This window comes from Chenopodium quinoa, unplaced genomic scaffold, assembly GCF_001683475.1.
Source record: "Chenopodium quinoa cultivar QQ74 unplaced genomic scaffold, ASM168347v1, whole genome shotgun sequence".
NCBI classification, from domain to species: domain Eukaryota; kingdom Viridiplantae; phylum Streptophyta; class Magnoliopsida; order Caryophyllales; family Amaranthaceae; genus Chenopodium; species Chenopodium quinoa.
The window spans coordinates 1,393,966-1,412,037 of record NW_018743047.1 but is presented as its reverse complement, the minus strand read 5'-3'; the positions used below and the strand labels follow the sequence as shown (position 1 = coordinate 1,412,037).

The 18,072-nt window shown below is 34.2% G+C and overlaps 2 protein-coding genes across 2 annotated transcripts; one reads left to right on the top strand and one right to left on the bottom strand.

Moving 5' to 3' along the window:
- The first annotated feature begins 464 nt into the window (after positions 1-464).
- On the top strand, positions 465-9,096 carry LOC110730680 (AUGMIN subunit 4-like). The gene is made up of 13 exons (XM_021910499.1): positions 465-740; positions 837-884; positions 989-1,114; positions 1,440-1,781; positions 1,871-1,970; positions 6,483-6,528; positions 6,708-6,801; positions 6,939-7,010; positions 7,113-7,171; positions 8,326-8,394; positions 8,472-8,523; positions 8,686-8,763; positions 8,846-9,096. The coding sequence occupies exons 1-13, from the start codon at positions 612-614 to the stop codon at positions 8,921-8,923; spliced, it is 1,293 nt and encodes a 430-aa protein (XP_021766191.1). The 5' UTR covers positions 465-611; the 3' UTR covers positions 8,924-9,096.
- An 877-nt stretch (positions 9,097-9,973) lies between these two features.
- Positions 9,974-14,324, bottom strand: LOC110730679. The gene is made up of 2 exons (XM_021910498.1): positions 13,863-14,324; positions 9,974-10,182 (listed from the first exon to the last, which is right to left on the bottom strand). Exon 1 carries the CDS (start codon positions 14,322-14,324, stop codon positions 13,863-13,865), a length of 462 nt encoding a protein of 153 aa, XP_021766190.1. The 3' UTR covers positions 9,974-10,182.
- Positions 14,325-18,072: the final 3,748 nt, after the last annotated feature.

The following is an 18,072-nucleotide window of genomic DNA, read 5'->3' as shown; positions in this document are numbered from 1 at the left end:
TGCATTTTGACATAGGGTTTTCGTTGTTTTTGGCGGCAAAATTAAGAAAACGAAGAAGATTAAGGTGTTTTGGGATCAGAGAGGGAGGAAGAAGATGAAGGTGCTAGCAGGGTCGGGAATGTGAAGGAAGGAGGAAAGGAAACCATGGATTAATCATGGAGATGGAGTGAGGAGGAAGATGATGGTGATTTTTAAATTTTTTTTTTTTCTGTAAAAGCTGAATTGAAGAATAGTCAAACTGAAGAAGAATAATGCTTACGTGTTAGTGCTCTTGGGTTTGGGAAGGTGTGAGGCTGACAACAACTAACCATGGTTAGTTATGTCCACTTAACGTCTATATAACAGTAGAAATTCATCCAAAAAATGTTGACATAAATACCCTTACTTTTACACGTAAAAAGACGAATTTACCCTTCGGAGATCAACATGGGCAAGCTCGGAATGTAGTGAAAACATTTCTGTTAAACCTTTAATTACATCCTAAATTCAAAATGCAGAAAACCAAACCAGTTTTTGAAATCAAAACCGAACCCAAAAAAGTGACCCACTAATTGCTGTTGAACAAAAAGGGAGCCAAAAAACTCCATCAGATTGTTGTTTGTTGAACAAAAATGGTGAAGGGTTTACAACAACAAAATCTATCTGCTGATGTAACCCAACTCGTCGATCAATTAGAGAGACATTGCTTAGCTTCTGATGGCTCCCTTGTCTCTAAATCTGCTTATTACGATCTTCAACTCGTAAATTTTCCCCTTTTTAATTCATCATTTCAATTAATTTTTGTTGAATTTGCTGTTTATGTTTGTGGGATTGTTGATTTAGTGTAATTATTGCAGGCTAGAGAGGAGATGTGTAGGGAAAGATTGCGGTATCTGGAAGCAATGGTATTTTTTTTTTAATTTGTTGATTTGTAAGAAATTAGGGTTATTTAATTAAGAATGTGGTTGAATCTGCTGTTTATTTTGATGGGAATTTGTTAATTTTATAGGCAATTTATTGTGAAGCAATCACTATGGTTGAAGAATATCAGCAGGCGCTATCTGTTGCTAATCCTGGTGGGATTCGTGATGTGCAGAGTCTATACCCGCAGCTTGGTCTGAAAAACTCTCCTCAGGTCGATTTTCGATTTTTCGGTTTTAATGTGTGATCTCATATATGATTGCATTTTCATTTTGTCATGCCAATTCTATGTTCTGTGCACTTTTTTGTATGAGGGGCTTATGTTAGTTATGTGCCATGAGGATGATAATTTTTAGAACTGAGAAGGTACATTGGTACTCTCTTTTAAATGTTACAGAGTATTCAGCGAGTGTGAGGGCAATTTGTGTCCTGTTCTTTTCGTAGTAAATTGATAATTATGTATAGTATTTGTTTTGTTAAGTACAGTACTTGGAAATTAGAATTATGTATAGATATTAAGATTTTTGTTTAAATAACAGGTTTATGAGACTCTGGAGCATCGACTTGTTGTTGCTGAGGCAGCTCAAAAGTTGAGACTTCCTCATATCTCCAAAGATGGTGAGATTCATGAAGAGGATATTGAGAAATGGAGTATCATGTCGAGAAGCTCTCTTGATAGTAATAGCACAAATTTGACGATGAGCTCAAGCACTACTTCAACTAATTATGCTACTAGTACCCCTAGTACAATTGCAAATGTTGCACCTTCTAATGCGACTGATACGAGTGATCCTGGTATTGGTGGAGTTCCAAATCGTTATTTGGGAATCACTTCAAATTATTTATGGCAGACTCAGCTAAACCAGGTTCCTTTATCCGTGGTATGTTGGACATTATTTCTTTGATCCACTTCTCAAATGCTTATATACGTGTGCTTTATTGTTGTCTTCTACTCTTGTTGCAATTGTAGGGTATGGCAGAGTATCAGATGTCACTCTTTCGTGAGATCGAGGCTCGTTTGACAGTCAAATGTGATCAAGTTGCTGATGCTATTGTAATGGATAATGTTGGTGAGTTTCTGATTTTCTACTTGAGTCTACTTGAGATTTACTTCGGAAATATTCATATTCCACATCTTCCTCTATTTTGTAAATTTTATATGATGGAAAATTTTCTGAAGTGACCCTTAGTTATTCTTGAACAAACTTTGGTGAACATCTGTTTAAGTAATTTAAAAAAACAAAAGGGGGTGGGGTTCAATACCTTCTCCCTCTCTCCTCCCATGGCAGCTACAAAGCTCCATTTAAACCTTTATGACTTCATTTCCTAAGTCCTACCATTCAAGTTTCCAGCATTACCAAAAATTCTTTCAACATTAAACCCACTTAAATTGCTTCCAAATTACTCCATATGTGCCCTAGCTGTTGAAGCATTTGGTCTCAATACCCTAAACTAGGAAAAAATCAAAAGAAAGGATGAGTAAGGGGCAGTGGTAAATGAGGGGGAGGAGGGTGTTGGGATTGCTATCATTATCTCCCTAGCCACCACGTGGTTATTGGCCTACAAATAGGTCTACTACCTTCGAGGCCACCCGTCACTCTCACTAACACTGCCATTGTTGTAGTATGGAATTTGGGAGGCCTTGTCCCCTCTACTTTTATTATCCCTTCTCTAATGTATTTAGAAATTTAGTATCCGATTTTGTGAAATATCAGGGGCTCACGGCTCGATTTCTTGATTTTTTTTATCAAGACCGTGAAAATTAATTTGAGCTAAATTTGGCATCTGTAGGGCGCTTGGAAGTTGGGAATGGGAGTTTGGGGATTAACGGTTGGGATAGAGATTGAAAAATGCCGGTTGTGAAGATATGAAAAGTATGCCAATACCTTGTTTAAGTAGTAGATGGGAATTTATTGGGAATAAGTATCAAATTTACAAAACCTTAACATTCCTCCTCCTTTCTTTTCATTAATTGCAAAATTGTCATTTTATATTTTTTACAATTCTTATCAATCTATACCTACCCTCCCTAGGTAATAAAATGGTGGAAATTGACCCCTTCTATTCCCAATTCCTATCCCTTATTTTTTTAAAAAAAAAATTTAATTATTTTTTTTATTTTTATTTTTATTTTTTATTTTTATTTTTTTTAATCTCATCAAACAAACAAGGGATTTAATTCAATTGGGATTAAAACTCCCAATCCCACCCTCAAGTCCTATGATGTACTAAACACCCCTTGTATTATATCCCTTGTTTTTGATTTTGGGATATTATTTGATTGTGTTAGTATTCTCTTCATGTCACATTGGTCAAAAATAGCGGACTTGGGTGTAAAAATGTTTATTACTAATATTAAATGGAAATGAGGTGCCTATGAGCGATTGTTTAAGTGCTTTGTATCAATTTTGCTGAAAAATGGGGATTTTGATAAAAAAAAAAAGTGTAGGATTAAATCCAATCGTTTCAAATGGAGAGCAACAACTAGAGTATTGTGTGATTGTAGCATACATTTAAAGTTAAGGGGAACCATTTTTTGGGCAGCTATCGCACTAGTGTTGTTGCATGGGTCAGAATCCATTCGAGAACGATCATATTAGGAAGATGAGAGTAGAAGAGATGTGTATGTTGAGTGTGTGTGTGTAGAGATTGATGTTGGGAATGCCGTAAAGAATTAGATGTAGAGATATTAGGCGGAAAATTGGAGTGTGGACATTGAGGATAAGATAAAGGAGAACCAATTATGATAGTTTGTGCATATCTTATGGAGATCAAAAGACTCACTAAGGAAAGTAGAGAGTTGGAAGGTGGTTTCAAAAGAGGTTGAGGAAGAGCAAAGATGACTTGGATGGAAAGAGTAAAGGACATGAATAATAGGGGTTTGCAAGCGCATATTACATTGACAAGTAATCTTGGTTCATATAACCGACCCTATATTTGGCATTAAGGCTTTGATTTTTTTTTTTTTTTTAACTCACTTTTTGTTTTTATTTTTGTTTTTCCTACTCCATTTTTGCATACTCCCTATACCATTATACCCCTCTTCTTACCCTCACAATATTTACACTTTCCACTCACTGTCTTACTTTATCTTTCACCCACCCATTTTTTTACATTCTCTTTTCGACGTTGTCTTATACCCACCCACGTGTTTAAACACTCTCTTACGTTTCTACTCCACTCATCCTTTTCAAAGTCTTTTTAAACTACATATCTACTGTTCGAATATGATAAAAAAAAAAAATAATAAAATAAATAAAAATCACTAAAGGTAATACATAAAATGTTATTTTAATTTATGAAATATGCCCAAGAGAGATTTAAGAGGAAAGAAAGCTGAAGGCATTAAGGCATTAAGTTGTCAACAAAATTATGTAATTCCTTAGAATTGGAAAATTGGGAAAAAGATTTTGGCATAGGATGGAAAAAGGAGCCTAAGTAGATAGATGGGAAAATACTCAAAATAGAGTGAGAAAATTTGTGGAGGGAAAAGAGAGATATTGGGGTGACTTTCTATGTATCACAAGTAAACAAAATTGGAGAAAACAATACCTGGAAGAATGCACTAGTTAAATGTTACACAAGTTCAAAGTGTCCGACTCCTATATTGATAAAATTTGGCTTTGACTTTTTTTCTTTGGACTCGAATTGGACTTTCTTCCTTGAATTGGGTTAAACTCTATTCAGATTGGATAGAATTGCCATCCCTAGTTGGCATCATCATTTTACATCTCCATGCTCTAAAACTGGATTTTACCTACTGGCATGTTTGCACCATCATTTGGTATGAAGTGTGCAAAATGAGACTTGTATTCTATTAGCAATGAATGCTTCTTATTTCACCAGACTTTTAAGTTTTAATTTACTGTTTTCCCCCGATCTCTTTTATATTCCCACTTTCCATTTAGATATGGTCTGTTTTTTATCTTCATACTTTTGCTTTTTTCCTTTTATGGATAAGAAAACTCTCACTTTATCTCCTTACCCCACCACATGGTCCACTTTATAATATTTTATAATTATAATTATATCTCTATACTCCCTCTATCCCATTATTTCGTGCCTGTATTCCTTTTTGGGTGTCCCAAAATGTTTTGTCTGTTTCTAAATATATTGCATAATCATTACTTACTTTTTATCTTTCCCATATAAAATACACATATACCCAAAAAATCATTACTTTTTCTTTTTTTTTCCATACAATATTCTCTACTTTTTATTATTCCCATACAATATTCTCTATTTTTTATCTTTCCAATAAAATATTCTCCTACTTTCACCATTCTCCTTATTACCGTGCTTTTTGAGAAATAGGCATGAAATCATGGGACGGAGGGAGTACAACTTTCTCTACCAAAAAAGTAAAAAATGTTACCCACTTTCCACTTACCCCCTGTTTTTCTTGCTACTATAATTAGAAAGATATAAAAAGAACAAGGGATTATATTCTTCTTTATACATGTAGATTTGATAAAAGCATAACATGTAGAGGCAATTAGAGGTGTCAAAACCTGACCCAATCGATCTGATATGAAACCAACCCAAAAATTATCCGGTTTAGATTTCGACTCGCATGGACACAATAATTTAACTTGACTCAAGTTTAATATAAGTCTCGACACGACTCAACTATGTTACTCGGACTCTTCAATCTATAGTATAGTACTTGTGTCAAATAGATACTTCTCACTCTAAAATGAGTGTGGAACTACTATGGACCGTTGGACTTTTATTTTGGACCAAAGTCACAGAAATGTATCATTGATTCATTGAACAGGCTAGACTAACTCTTAGACATGGGTACTTGAGTTCGAGTAACATTGCGACTCAACCTCACCGAACCCGATCCAGACATCTGAATTGACACCTTTAGAGGCAACCATTTACTTAAATTGAAATATCTAACATATGAACCCTTACTGCATTTGGTCCATTTAATAAAATGGATTAGGGCAGTGCTGCTATTTTATGCTGAATAATACCGGCTTTATTTGATTATGTGAACTTATCTTAGGTCAACCTGTGTAACCAGTTGATGGTGCGTTTTGTCTAATATGAAGATCTTGTAGCCTATCAATCTTTAATGGAATATTTAAAGTTGCATTGCTAGTTTGCTAAACTGTGTATTTATTTTGTTACTATTATTATTATAATCAATTTTGGTTCATGTAGCCGACCCCACTTATGGGATTAAGGCTTTGATTGATTGATATTAGTATTTTAATTTTCCAAATCACTGGGTACCGTATATGTCTCCTCGGATGTTTTTTATTTACGGAACAAAAATTTTCTGAGAATTTCACATGCTTTAGACAGTTTAGAAAATTTGGTACTAGTAGTCATTGAAGGCAATCTTGTGAAATTGTCCTTCTCAATCTTTTAAATCTTGACACTTAAAAAATTACAACTAGATTAGAAATGATTACCATAATTATTGATGCTCAATGATCTTACAATGTTAACATCACCAAAGCGGACTAGTATGTGCAGCGAGTAAACTACAGCAGAAATTTATGAAGATCAATGTAAGCATGAAAAAAGCATACATTTTATAGTATACTCCTTGTATGTCATTTTTGCAGATGGTTCATCAGGACATCAGAATCTGAGTTCACGACTTCCAGAAAGGTTTCTCTCTCTCTCTCTCTCTCTCTCTCTCTCTCTCTCTCTCACACACACACACACACACACACACACCTAAGTCCAAAGAGGTTAAACCGTTAAAGTGCACCATTTATACTACCCCCCCTGTTCCCTATCTGAATTTTTACTGCACCCAGAGTCTTATACTATTTACTTTTTATCAGGGTAAAGATTATTATTGAAGAGATAGAAAAAGACGAAGAAGCTTTGAAAGAGGATCTCTACTCTGCTGATAGAAAATTTGCAGAATACTACAATGTGTGTAAGCAGTTATATGTATATTGGTATTAATTATATAACCAAATATCATTATACTTGTTTTTACAAAAAAAAATCTTTTCAAATTCCCTGACATAAAATTAGATACGTAATTAAATATATTCTACTCCTCTCAGGTTTTAGAGCAAATACTTGGTGTGCTTATTAAGCTTGTCAAAGATTTGAAGTTGCTAAATCAACATAAATATGTGAGTTTCCATGTTGATATGGCTGATGGGTACTTTTGATGTGACTAAGCCCTATATTTTATATAGGCAGTGAGGCAGTTAATGATTCTGAATTTTATGTAGGATGAACTGCAGAAAACTTGGCAAATCAAGAGACATGAGGCAATGGGTGCTAAACTGAGGTAAGCCAACTGTCAAGAGTGTCAAGCATTGTTGCATACTTCTTTCTTAATTACGAAACTTAGTATAGCTTTGACTGACTCAAATGATGAAAGTGAATAAAATCACATATATATGACCGAAATGTATCTCGTGGCATGCATTAGTTTTTCTGTAACTCGAATGACTTTATGTTATAGAGTTGAATTTGAAGAAGCCAAGCTCTTTCTGACAATTAAGGCTCTTGATTCTTGGAGTGGAATATATACATTTGTGTAAGGATTAATTCTATAAAATACAGTGCATAAATCAGCAGTGTATTGCAGAAGCAACCATTGCATATTTTGTTTTAATTGTATAAGGAAGTTCAAAGTTTTTAATTTTTTTTTTCATTGAATCATTTATCAATCTTGTTGTGGATTGATTTTTCTTTAACTCCTTCATGCGTTTTACAAGTAGATTTGTTATAGATTACATACTCCCTCCGTGTTTTAATAAGTGTTACAGTTTGACCGGCACATAGTTTTAGGCAATTTAATTGACTTAAATAAAATAAGAAGTGGGGTAGTTGGAGTATTAAAGAATTGTAAAAGAAAGATAGTGGGGTTAGTATTTTATTGAAAAGTAATGAATGAGAGAGGAAGTATATCATAAAAAAAGTAGTAGTGGGTTTAGGTGGAGACCATGAAAGTGATATAATATTTAAAAGTAGTTTTTTACCAAAAAAAAAGGAAGTGTAACACTTATTAAAACACGGAAGGGAGTACACAGATTTCAATTCCAAAATACGAGTGCTGGCCCTACAATGCAAATAGGGCTTGTGACTCATAAAAAGGGTGTCATTTTCAATTATGAGCTCTATTTTTTTGTCATAAAAAAACCCTTAGACTTTGTTGCTATGTAAACATGTGGTAGGAAAGAATGGTACAAGGTTAATGAGATAAGTTCTCATGTGCTTCATAGTTCATATGCCTTCTTCTTCTTCTTTTTTTTTTTTTTTTTTTTTTTTTTACAATTTTTTTAATACTATTATTGTAAAGGTAAAGGAGAAAACATTAGGAAACCCTCCTCACAAGGGGGATTTCTAATGTATCTGAAGAAAGAATGGAAACTATACTAGAGCTATTACAACGAGTAATATCCATATTATTGCTAACTAATGACTCACATTTGCTAGGGTATTGGAGCACATTCTTCTTGTTGCAACCTATACTCAAGAAACAATACCAGCTCTCCACAAAATCAGGTGATATGTCAGTAACAATTTTTTATATGAAATTTGCCTTTTGGACTTGAATAATAAAATTGATCTTCTTTACTCAGGAATTACCTTGTTGAGGCAACAGAAGAGGCTTCAGCTGCATACAACAAAGCAGTATGTTTGCTGATACCTATCTTGTGATGTTATGCTGTTTTCAGTTTTACATTCCCTGTTGATTTATCTATTTTTCTGTGCTCTTAGCTGCGTTATTTGTATAAAATTAGAGCACAAGGATTTTCTAGACTAATGTTTCTAATGACGAGTATATTGTATCAGGTGACACGGCTTCGTGAGTACCAAGGAGTTGATCCACACTTTGATACCATAGCTAGGCAGTACCATGATATTGTTAAGGTTGCTGTATTTTTTAATCTTTGTGGAGTTTCTTGTGCTATCTCTTTGATAATTTGATTTCTAAGACCAAACCTTGTTGCAGAAACTGGAAAATATGCAATGGACGATTCACCAGGTTGAAATGGATTTGAAGTATTTGCCCGATCACTCGAGTACATAGTACAGATTTTTAAATGAATTTAGTGTAAACATATCTCATATGTGCTGTGTATGTCAGTATGTACTATGCTGTAGTGAAGATCTGGTATTTCATCTTTCTTTTGTAGATTGTAAACCAGTACGATTGTACAGAAATCCAGCAGATGAATTCATTGATTTTTATTTTGTGTCAAATTTATGCTGAATAGTATTATTACTAATGATTGGTGGATGAAACAAGCAAGAATATTGAGAAAGCTGCATATCGATTGCAGGAAATCTGTGACCACTATATAAAGATCACCTGCACTGTACAATCCTTAGATGAACTGTCCTAACAAGTCATGTAAACTGGTGGAGTGAGCAATAAAACAGTACCCAGATTGAGCAAAAGAGAATTTATAATATAGTTTAAGCTGCATCTCATCATAAACTACTAAGAACAATATGTAAGATGATTGTTCATCTTTATATAGTAGTCAACTAGTTAGGTTTTGTGTGATGCACCCAAAGTGTATTAATCTTGTATGCTATAATGTCATGGTTCAAGGATTAAATGAAAATTTGATTTTAATAATCTCAACTTTGGGTTGTTCGTTTTTAATGATCCCAACTTTGGGTTATTCTCTTTTAATAATCTCAACCTTCGATTGCTATGTAATAATCCACCTAATTATAGGTTTTATGTGATGCACTAAGTATATTAATCATGAGATCTTGATATTAAATTTAAAGCAAGACATCATTTTTATAGGTTGATGATACCTAGATGAGATTATGAGAACGATGTGCAGGAGAGGATCAAAGCCAGAAAATGATACTACGGAAATAGGTTGGACATTGTTGGACTAAATGTTACAAGGCAGCAGAGAGAGAGAGATGAGAGAGAGATGAGAGAGAGAGAGAGAGAGATGTGGACACTAAAAGCCTCCCTGAAAACGTCTACAATTCCGGTAACTAAACCTCTGTACTGACTATTCCTGTGTGAAGGTAAAGAATGAGGTCAGAGTGTAGAGGATAATGAGTATTCCTGTGTTGCGGGAGAGGGGGAGTGTTGGTTTACCAAACAAAAGCCAGATAACAGGATTATTTATGCATAATATAATCACCGAACAGTAACGAATTTACAATCTCTTCACGTACAAAATAGAGTACAACGATAATCACTGCCAGTTTAACAAAATTATTACAGAAAATTGTCCAGAAGCTTAGCTGCTTCTCAGCAAGCTCAAATTGCCACGAAAAGAAGGATAGAGCTGCCCGCCTAACCCAGAGAGAGTTCTGAAAAAAAGCAGCACAAAAAATGTAAGAAGAAGCATATAAACAAGAAGCCATTTCAAAAATTTGTAAAAGAACTTAGATATTCCTGCTTCTTGTTCTCCTTCAACCCTCACATCAAAAAAGGTTATTTGTCTGAAGTTGTTAAAAAAATAAAAAATAAATGCATTGGGAAGAATGAGTGTAGATCCTTTTGACAATTGTGGGCTTATACTCATTGCCAATTTTACATTACCAAGGCCCCTTTCTAGAGTAACAGTCAGGTTAACTGTTCAATTCCACTCTCCTCTTCTCTGTGTTTCTTTCACGAAATTTCTGTTATCACTTGGAACCTCCATTATTCTCTCCTCGTCTTTACTTTATCTTTCTCCTTCTTCCTTCCATGAAAGTATGAAACTACAATCCTTCATGACTTTTGTAATCAGATATAGTTTGTGCTTTAGTTTTTTATTTTCAATATTTTATGGACACTAGATTTTTTGTTTGATTCTCCAAATATTCCAGTTCTTGCTTGGATTATTTTCTTTGATGTCGGATTATTACTATTATCGTAGAAAATATTTATTTTTAAAATTATAAAGTAATAATCAAATTAAAAAAAAAAAAAACAAAAAGATTATTACATTGTCCAAACACAAGGGATAAAAAAGACTCAATGTCTACATATTGAGTTATTGACTCCGCTATTAGTTATCCAGATTTGCCTTGAGAGTTGCACAATAAAGCTTATACTATGCTAAGCCAAACCTAGTTTTAAGGATTTTACTTCCTATACTAGTCCCCTAGTAATAATTCCCCCCATAACCCTCCCCCTCTCTATATTCACTAATCCCGATCCAAACAAGGCCAAAGAGAACCTAGAGTAGCAACAAAGTAGAAAGTAAATACTATTTTAAACAAGGTAGCCCCTCATGCTTCAATAAATTCGGGATTGCTCTCCAAGCAAGGAATGCTTGTGTGTTTAGGATACTGTTTTCTTTGCTATTTTATGGGAATTAGATTTTGAACCAGTTTCAACTTTAATGTATATCAGCATAAGGCACAATTGGAAACAATTTCTAGCCTCTGCATCAGAATGGGCCAAAATAGTTCAACTATTTTCAATTTCAGACATGTTAAAAACTACTCCATTCATCACAAAGTAGTAGGCTCATTATCTTTATTCATCATCCCATACTAATTAGTTTGCCCATTTCTGAAAATGCCAATGGCCCACAATTTTTTACTACATATTATTACCTTTATCTTCTCATTACTAAAAGTTGAAAAGTGGAGAGTCTCACACCCACTATTATTCAATAACAGAATAGAGTTTAATCAGTTGGAGAGTCTCACACCCACTCTTGGAGGAATAATCCATAGATCTTAGTGAGCAAGAATAGGGTTTAATCTGTTGGCTATTAGATGATTCTAATTGAAAAAAAAAAAAAAATCCTCTTCCAATTTAATCCTCAAGTTTCAATAATCCAAGATTAATCCAAGGACAGATTCTATTTCCCAATTGAAACTAAAAATGCTTCACTAACACAAATAAAAATTATCCAAAGAACAAACAAACTGCAAACTTAAGTACATGGATCCTAGAGTCCTAAACCCAATCAGTTCAATTTACTCAGCTGATTAGCTGATAATCTGATATTGGGTATTAAGAGTTTAAGACTCACAAAAAAATTTGCACAACATGGCATAAACACACACCCCTTTACGAATCTATAGCAGCAAAGCAAAATGCAAGCTACTTTGGGATTTTAAAGCAAGTCATTGTGTTTCCTTAGCTTTGTTATAGTTATAAAAAATGTCAACATCAATGCCCATGACAGCATATAGAGTATACTACACAGCAATCTTGACATGGTGTGCAAAAGAAAAAGAATGGTGAAACAATTTCACAACAAAATGCCTCTAACTTTGGGAGGGGAAAGGGGGGAAGCAAAGCTCAAATGATGAAAGCTAAATGTCAAAAACTTTAGAGACAAGGGAGGATTGCCAAAGTTGCAGAATTGGGGAAAAAAAAAAGAAAAGAAGATCCTTTGAAGAGATATAATCAATCTCCCAATTCAAGATTAAAAAAGAACCCCAAGATTAAGCCTTCACAAATATCCTCGTGGCTAATAAATACTTGATAGGTATGACCAACAACTAAAAGAATCAGCACATCCTTAAGCTTCCATAAATTAAGTGATTGGTTAGGCAATACTCAAAGAGAATCTTCTAATAGACCCTAGCACTCGCAATCTATGTTCATAAATCACCAACTAAAGAAATTATTCTCAGTTAGGGAGCACTTTGAAATTTATCATGGTAAATACAATCATCAAACCTCAAATCATGCTACCTGAACAAATATAGGCATAATCCTATCAAACATTAAGTATTTAACCTCAAATGACACTACTCCAACAAGTATAGGAGGAACCCTATTGTAAAAACAAGTATTAAACCTTAAATCACACCATCTAAACAAGTCTTGGCAAAATTTAAGATAAAATTTGAACCTCAATCCTATCAAAATATAAATATAGGAGGAGCACTACAGTAAAAACAAGTATGAAACCTCAAATCACACTATCTAGAGAAGTAAAGGCAAAATTCATGATAAAATTGAACCTCAAACAATTCTCCCCAAACAATTATACGAGAAATCCTACTGTAAAAAACAAGTATTGAACCTCAAATTGCGTCATAGAAACCACTCAAAAATACAATTGTAAGACTAAAAACTAAAAACTTAAGGGGTTGTTTGGCATCAGTTTTGGTTTCCAGTTTTCTGTTTTTTTTAAAACCAAAAACCAAAAACCAAAAACCAAAAACAAGAAACAAGAAAAAGGTGTTTCCACTTTTCTGTTGTCAGTTTTCAAAATTATCATAATTTTAATAAGTTTATATAATTTTTGATTCATTATGGGACTCATATCATATACTTTTAGAAAACAAAAAACCAAAAAACAGAAAACCACAACAATGCCAAACGAAAGCAATTAACCTCAAATCGCGCTATTGGAACAAGTGTAGGCAGAATCCTATATACTATCAATGTATCATCGTAACAAACAATCAATTACTTGCTCATTCATATACCAAAGATTAGATTCTAGTAGTCAACCTCAAATCATGTTATCAGAACAAGTATATGCAGAATGGCAATGCAGTATTGTACCACACAATCAATTACTTGTTACTTGCTTATTCATAAATAAACCAAAGATTAAACTTTAAATCAACCCAAAAACAAAACAAATCAATTCAAAAAATCCTAAATCCAAAATTCACAAAAGAATCAAAAGATTAGATTCTAGTAGTCAACCTCAAATTGCATTATCAGAACAAGTATATGCAGAATTGCAATGCAGTATTGCACCAAGCAATCAATTACTTGCTGACAAACAAACAAATCAAAAATTAAACTTTCAATCAACCCACAACACCAATCAAATCAATTCAAGAAACCCTAAATCCAAAATTCACAAAAGAGGCAAAAGATTAGATTCTAGTAGTCAACCTCAAATCGCGCTATCTGAACAAGTATATGCAGAATGACAATGCAGTATAGTACCAAACAATCAATCACTTGCTTATTCATAAACCGACCAAAGATTAAACTTTCAATCAACCCACAACACCAAACAAATCAATTAAAAACCCTAAATCCAAAATTCACAAAAGAGAGAGAAAGAGAACAATACCTATTTCTGGTAACCACCACCATGAGTATTCATATCTTCTTCAATAATTTTAGTCAAATAAGGAATAGGAAAATCAGAAGGCTGGAAACTCTTTTCCGCCATTGTTTTCTGAACATCAGCCTTCGTGAGGATGGTGCGACGAATGGCGGGGCGATTGCGACGCTGGTCTCGAGGAAAGTACTTGATGTCGAAGACGGTTTCAGGGTTGGCGGAAGGAACGATGGCTTGTTGAGGGATGGTGGCGGGGCAGAAGAGACGATACTCCGACGCTTTTGGAACGGCGGATTTATACTCGGGTGATGCGCAAGGTCCTGTGATCTGCCATGGTGCCTTTATGTAGCGTCGAAGGGATGATAGCCATGATTTTGCGGCGTTTGTTGACGACATTTTTGTGGTGGCGGTGGTGGTAGATGCACTTGGTTGTGTGTTTGACGTTAAAATGCCAAGGCGAGTGTTCAGCATTTATTTTCCAAATAAAGGGGTCAAAAAGCACATCCGACCTGATTCGAAGCTGATCTACTATCTCTGTTTCACATTTTTTGTATGGTTTGGAATTAGAGCTAGAATTAGAGCTAGAGATCTGGCTAGGCTAAGGCTAAGCTGTTTAGGGGCTCAAAAGCCTCTATGTATTTTTTATTTTTGCTGATTAAATAAAAATTGCCTTTTCTAAAAAAAAAATGATATATCAGCTAACAAAAGATACATATAAGCCAACAGAAGGAACCTATCGGCCAACAAATGAAGCGTATCAACCAACAAATGAGTGTATCAGCAAACAAAAGCAACAGGTAAGCCAACAAAATAAACCAACGATTAAAATATACATATCAGCTTACAAAATAAATATATTAGCCAACTAAAAAAATATATAAACCAAATTATGTCTGATATCAGCCAACAAATATATATATATATACACATATAACTAAAGAAACATATAAGCCAAATAGGAACTAAGAACCAATCAAGACCGCTAGATCAGAAACAAGAGGCGTGTGATCTAATGGCCGAAATTGATTCAGACAAATTAAATGTAGCACGCAAATTAAGGCGCAATTTCTCTCTCCTCTCTCTCTCTCTCTACTCCGTCATTTTCGCTCTCCTCTCTCTCTACTCTTCTTCGCCATTTTCAACTGCTCCAAGCTTCGAAAACCACCATAACCATCCATAAATCTGCTCAATTTAGCTACATAATCACAATAATAACTTCTACTGTCTACATATTTCATTTTCGGAACAAAAAATTTTGAAAATAGGCAAAAATTGACGAATATTAGGTATTATATTAAACCTTCGAAGTTCATACTCTTTTTTGCTATTTTTGTTGCAATTTTTACTTATATTTGTCTTTTTTTTTTTGCTTGATTATGTTAAATTTGAAGTACTAGAAGTTGAATCAGAGTACTTCGAAGTTCAATTTGGGTATTTTTAAGTTTGATTTCTTCTAAACCAGGTATTTTCACAATTTAGTTTGTTTTTGTTCAAATTATGTTTAATTTAATTATTATTTTGGTTTAAATTTGTTGTAATTTAGGTTTCAATTTGTTGTAATTTAGGTTTCAATTGGTACTAATTTAAAATAGTTTTGATTAATTTAGGAGTAATTGTTGATAATAGTTAATTAATGAGTAATTATTTAGTGCATTATTGTTGCTTTGGTACTTCTGCTTTGCTATTTGCTATTGAAAATGTTGCTACGTAGTAATCAAATGACTTTAGTTGATTTATGAGTAATTTTTTAGTGCATTATTGTTGCTTTGGTACTTCTGCTCTACTATTTTCTATTGAAAATGTTGCTACGGAGTAATCAAGTGACTTTGGTTAATTTATGAGAAATTTCATAGTGCATTATTGTTACTATTTGCTAAAAGTAAATAGAAATTTGTTAAAAGTAGATATAAATTAATTAAAAGTAACTTAAAAGTAGTTGTTTTGAGTTTCTATAGTTTTGAGCGCATAATTTTTTAAAAGTAGGCAGAAATTTGCTAAAAGTAGACAAAAATTGCCTAAAAGTAAAATGATGTGCCTAAAAGTAGATAACATTTTTACAAGTAACTAGAAATATACTAAAAGTAACTTTAAATTGATTAAATGTTACTGAATTACTATGAGATCTATAGCTATTGTGGTTTGTGTATAAATCAATAAATTGATGTGACTTTTGTATTATAGCTTGTGTATAACATATCAAAAAAGAGAAAATCCTTGCTAATTACATTACCCTATACATTATCCTTGGTCATCTAATTTTTGTTTTGAATTGCAGACAGATTAAAATGGCCAAAACTACAAAGAAAAAACCTCCAACACAACCAGATCTAGCAAAGGAAATTCCTGCAGCAAAGAAGGTTATTGCAAGTAAAAAAATTACTGTTGGCAAGAAATCTCCTGCAGCTAAGAAATCTCCTGCAACCAAAATAACTCCTGCAGTCAAGAAAGTGTAGGAGTTTATAGGTACTACGCAGCGGAAATAACATGAATCATATTCAATCAAGTACCAATCCAGAATCGCATGCATAACACACAAGACACATAATCATACCTTTGACGCGTGAATTCCACGTAGCTATTTGACAGGCAAATCAGGGAGAGAATAGAGCCCCAAGCGTTGCTCCTCTATGGACAACCTACCACCGCACGAACCGCCACCACCACTTAGTCCACGAGATTCGAACGAGCCGTCCACCAATACTAGATTGGTCGAGTGATTGAGGGAAACCGCGATCACCACCTTTATGGACAACCTACCACCGCACGAACCGCCACCACCACCAGGAACCACCACCGGCGTGAGGAGGAGGAAAGAGCCATGAGAGAGAGGGCTTTGAGAGGGGTTGGGTTTCGTGTTTGCTAATTAGGGTTTGATCACATTGATCAGTTAATTGCTTCTTTTTCTTGCAAACCTAGGCATCTAGTCTATTTATAATCCCATTATAATTAGACTAAGGCATGAAGCCCAAACCACTTCTAATCCCCATATGGCCGGCCACCTAGAGTGATGAGGCCCATTATGGGCCTCGTCCTCTAATGCTCGATCTAGCCCCTTTGGGTGACCTTATAGGATCCGTCCTATTGGGCTTTGGGCTATTTTACTAGTCCAAAGATCGTTAGTACCTCTAGCTATGGCAAAACGACGACACAAATGTACGAACTTAATTATCTCCATAATTTGATACATTTATATATCTAGTAATTGCACACGACGAAGACATAACTCCTTCAATCTCCCACTTGTCTGAGACAAGGGTGCAATATTCAAATTCCTTAAGTCAATATATGTGTCGATTTGATAATATGATTGCATCACATGTCGAGATCATATTAATCTACAAATCATTTATTGAAATTTGAGTTAGAATTACAAAACCAAATGATTACTGTGTAATGCATTTGAACGCGGCCACGTATTTTCTGAATTCTCCCTCTTCAAGCGGCCATGACACATTTCCTAATTTAATAGGTAGACTCTATCCAATCTTGTGGTAACATGACTCCTACTCAACTTCTGAAATAACCGGGAAACACCCTTTATAATCTCCAGTTACGGCTAGACGTTTGAGTGTACCACAGTCACAACATCCATTGAATTAAATCAATGTTCCACTCATGTCAAAGGAATCCACTAATATATACGGAAGCTCTATACTTTAACTTCAAAGTAGGTCAATAGTTCAATCATGCATCATTCATGCATATCCAAGTGATTGACCGAGCATCACCATGCCCCTATAGCCCATGAAACTACGCTATCCAATCAATCTTACATGCTAGTTCATTTATTGAAATCATTTATGTCCACTTTAATGATCTCGAACTAGGAACTTTAAATAATATATGAATTTTGTTCACCTGTGGGGTTTCAATTCACCAGGTCATCAACCTGATGAGCCCATCAATTCATTATTTTGGACATTTTATTTAATTTCCAAAACCATAATTAAATAAGAGAAATAATAATTACTATTTTAAACATAATTCTGCAAATTAATGCATTTCTCATGTAATATGTTTTCTCAAAACATATACAACTTAAATTACATAACTTGCTTCAATCGTAAGACTTTAATATGACTCTCATACCTTAGTCCATGGAAGGGGTTTAGTGATTTCTCACTCATAATAAAACTTTGCAGAACATAACCTTCCGCTGGTCAATGATCTCATAATTGAGGTGATATCTCATATCCTTTTGTTTGGATTTGTGATGTGA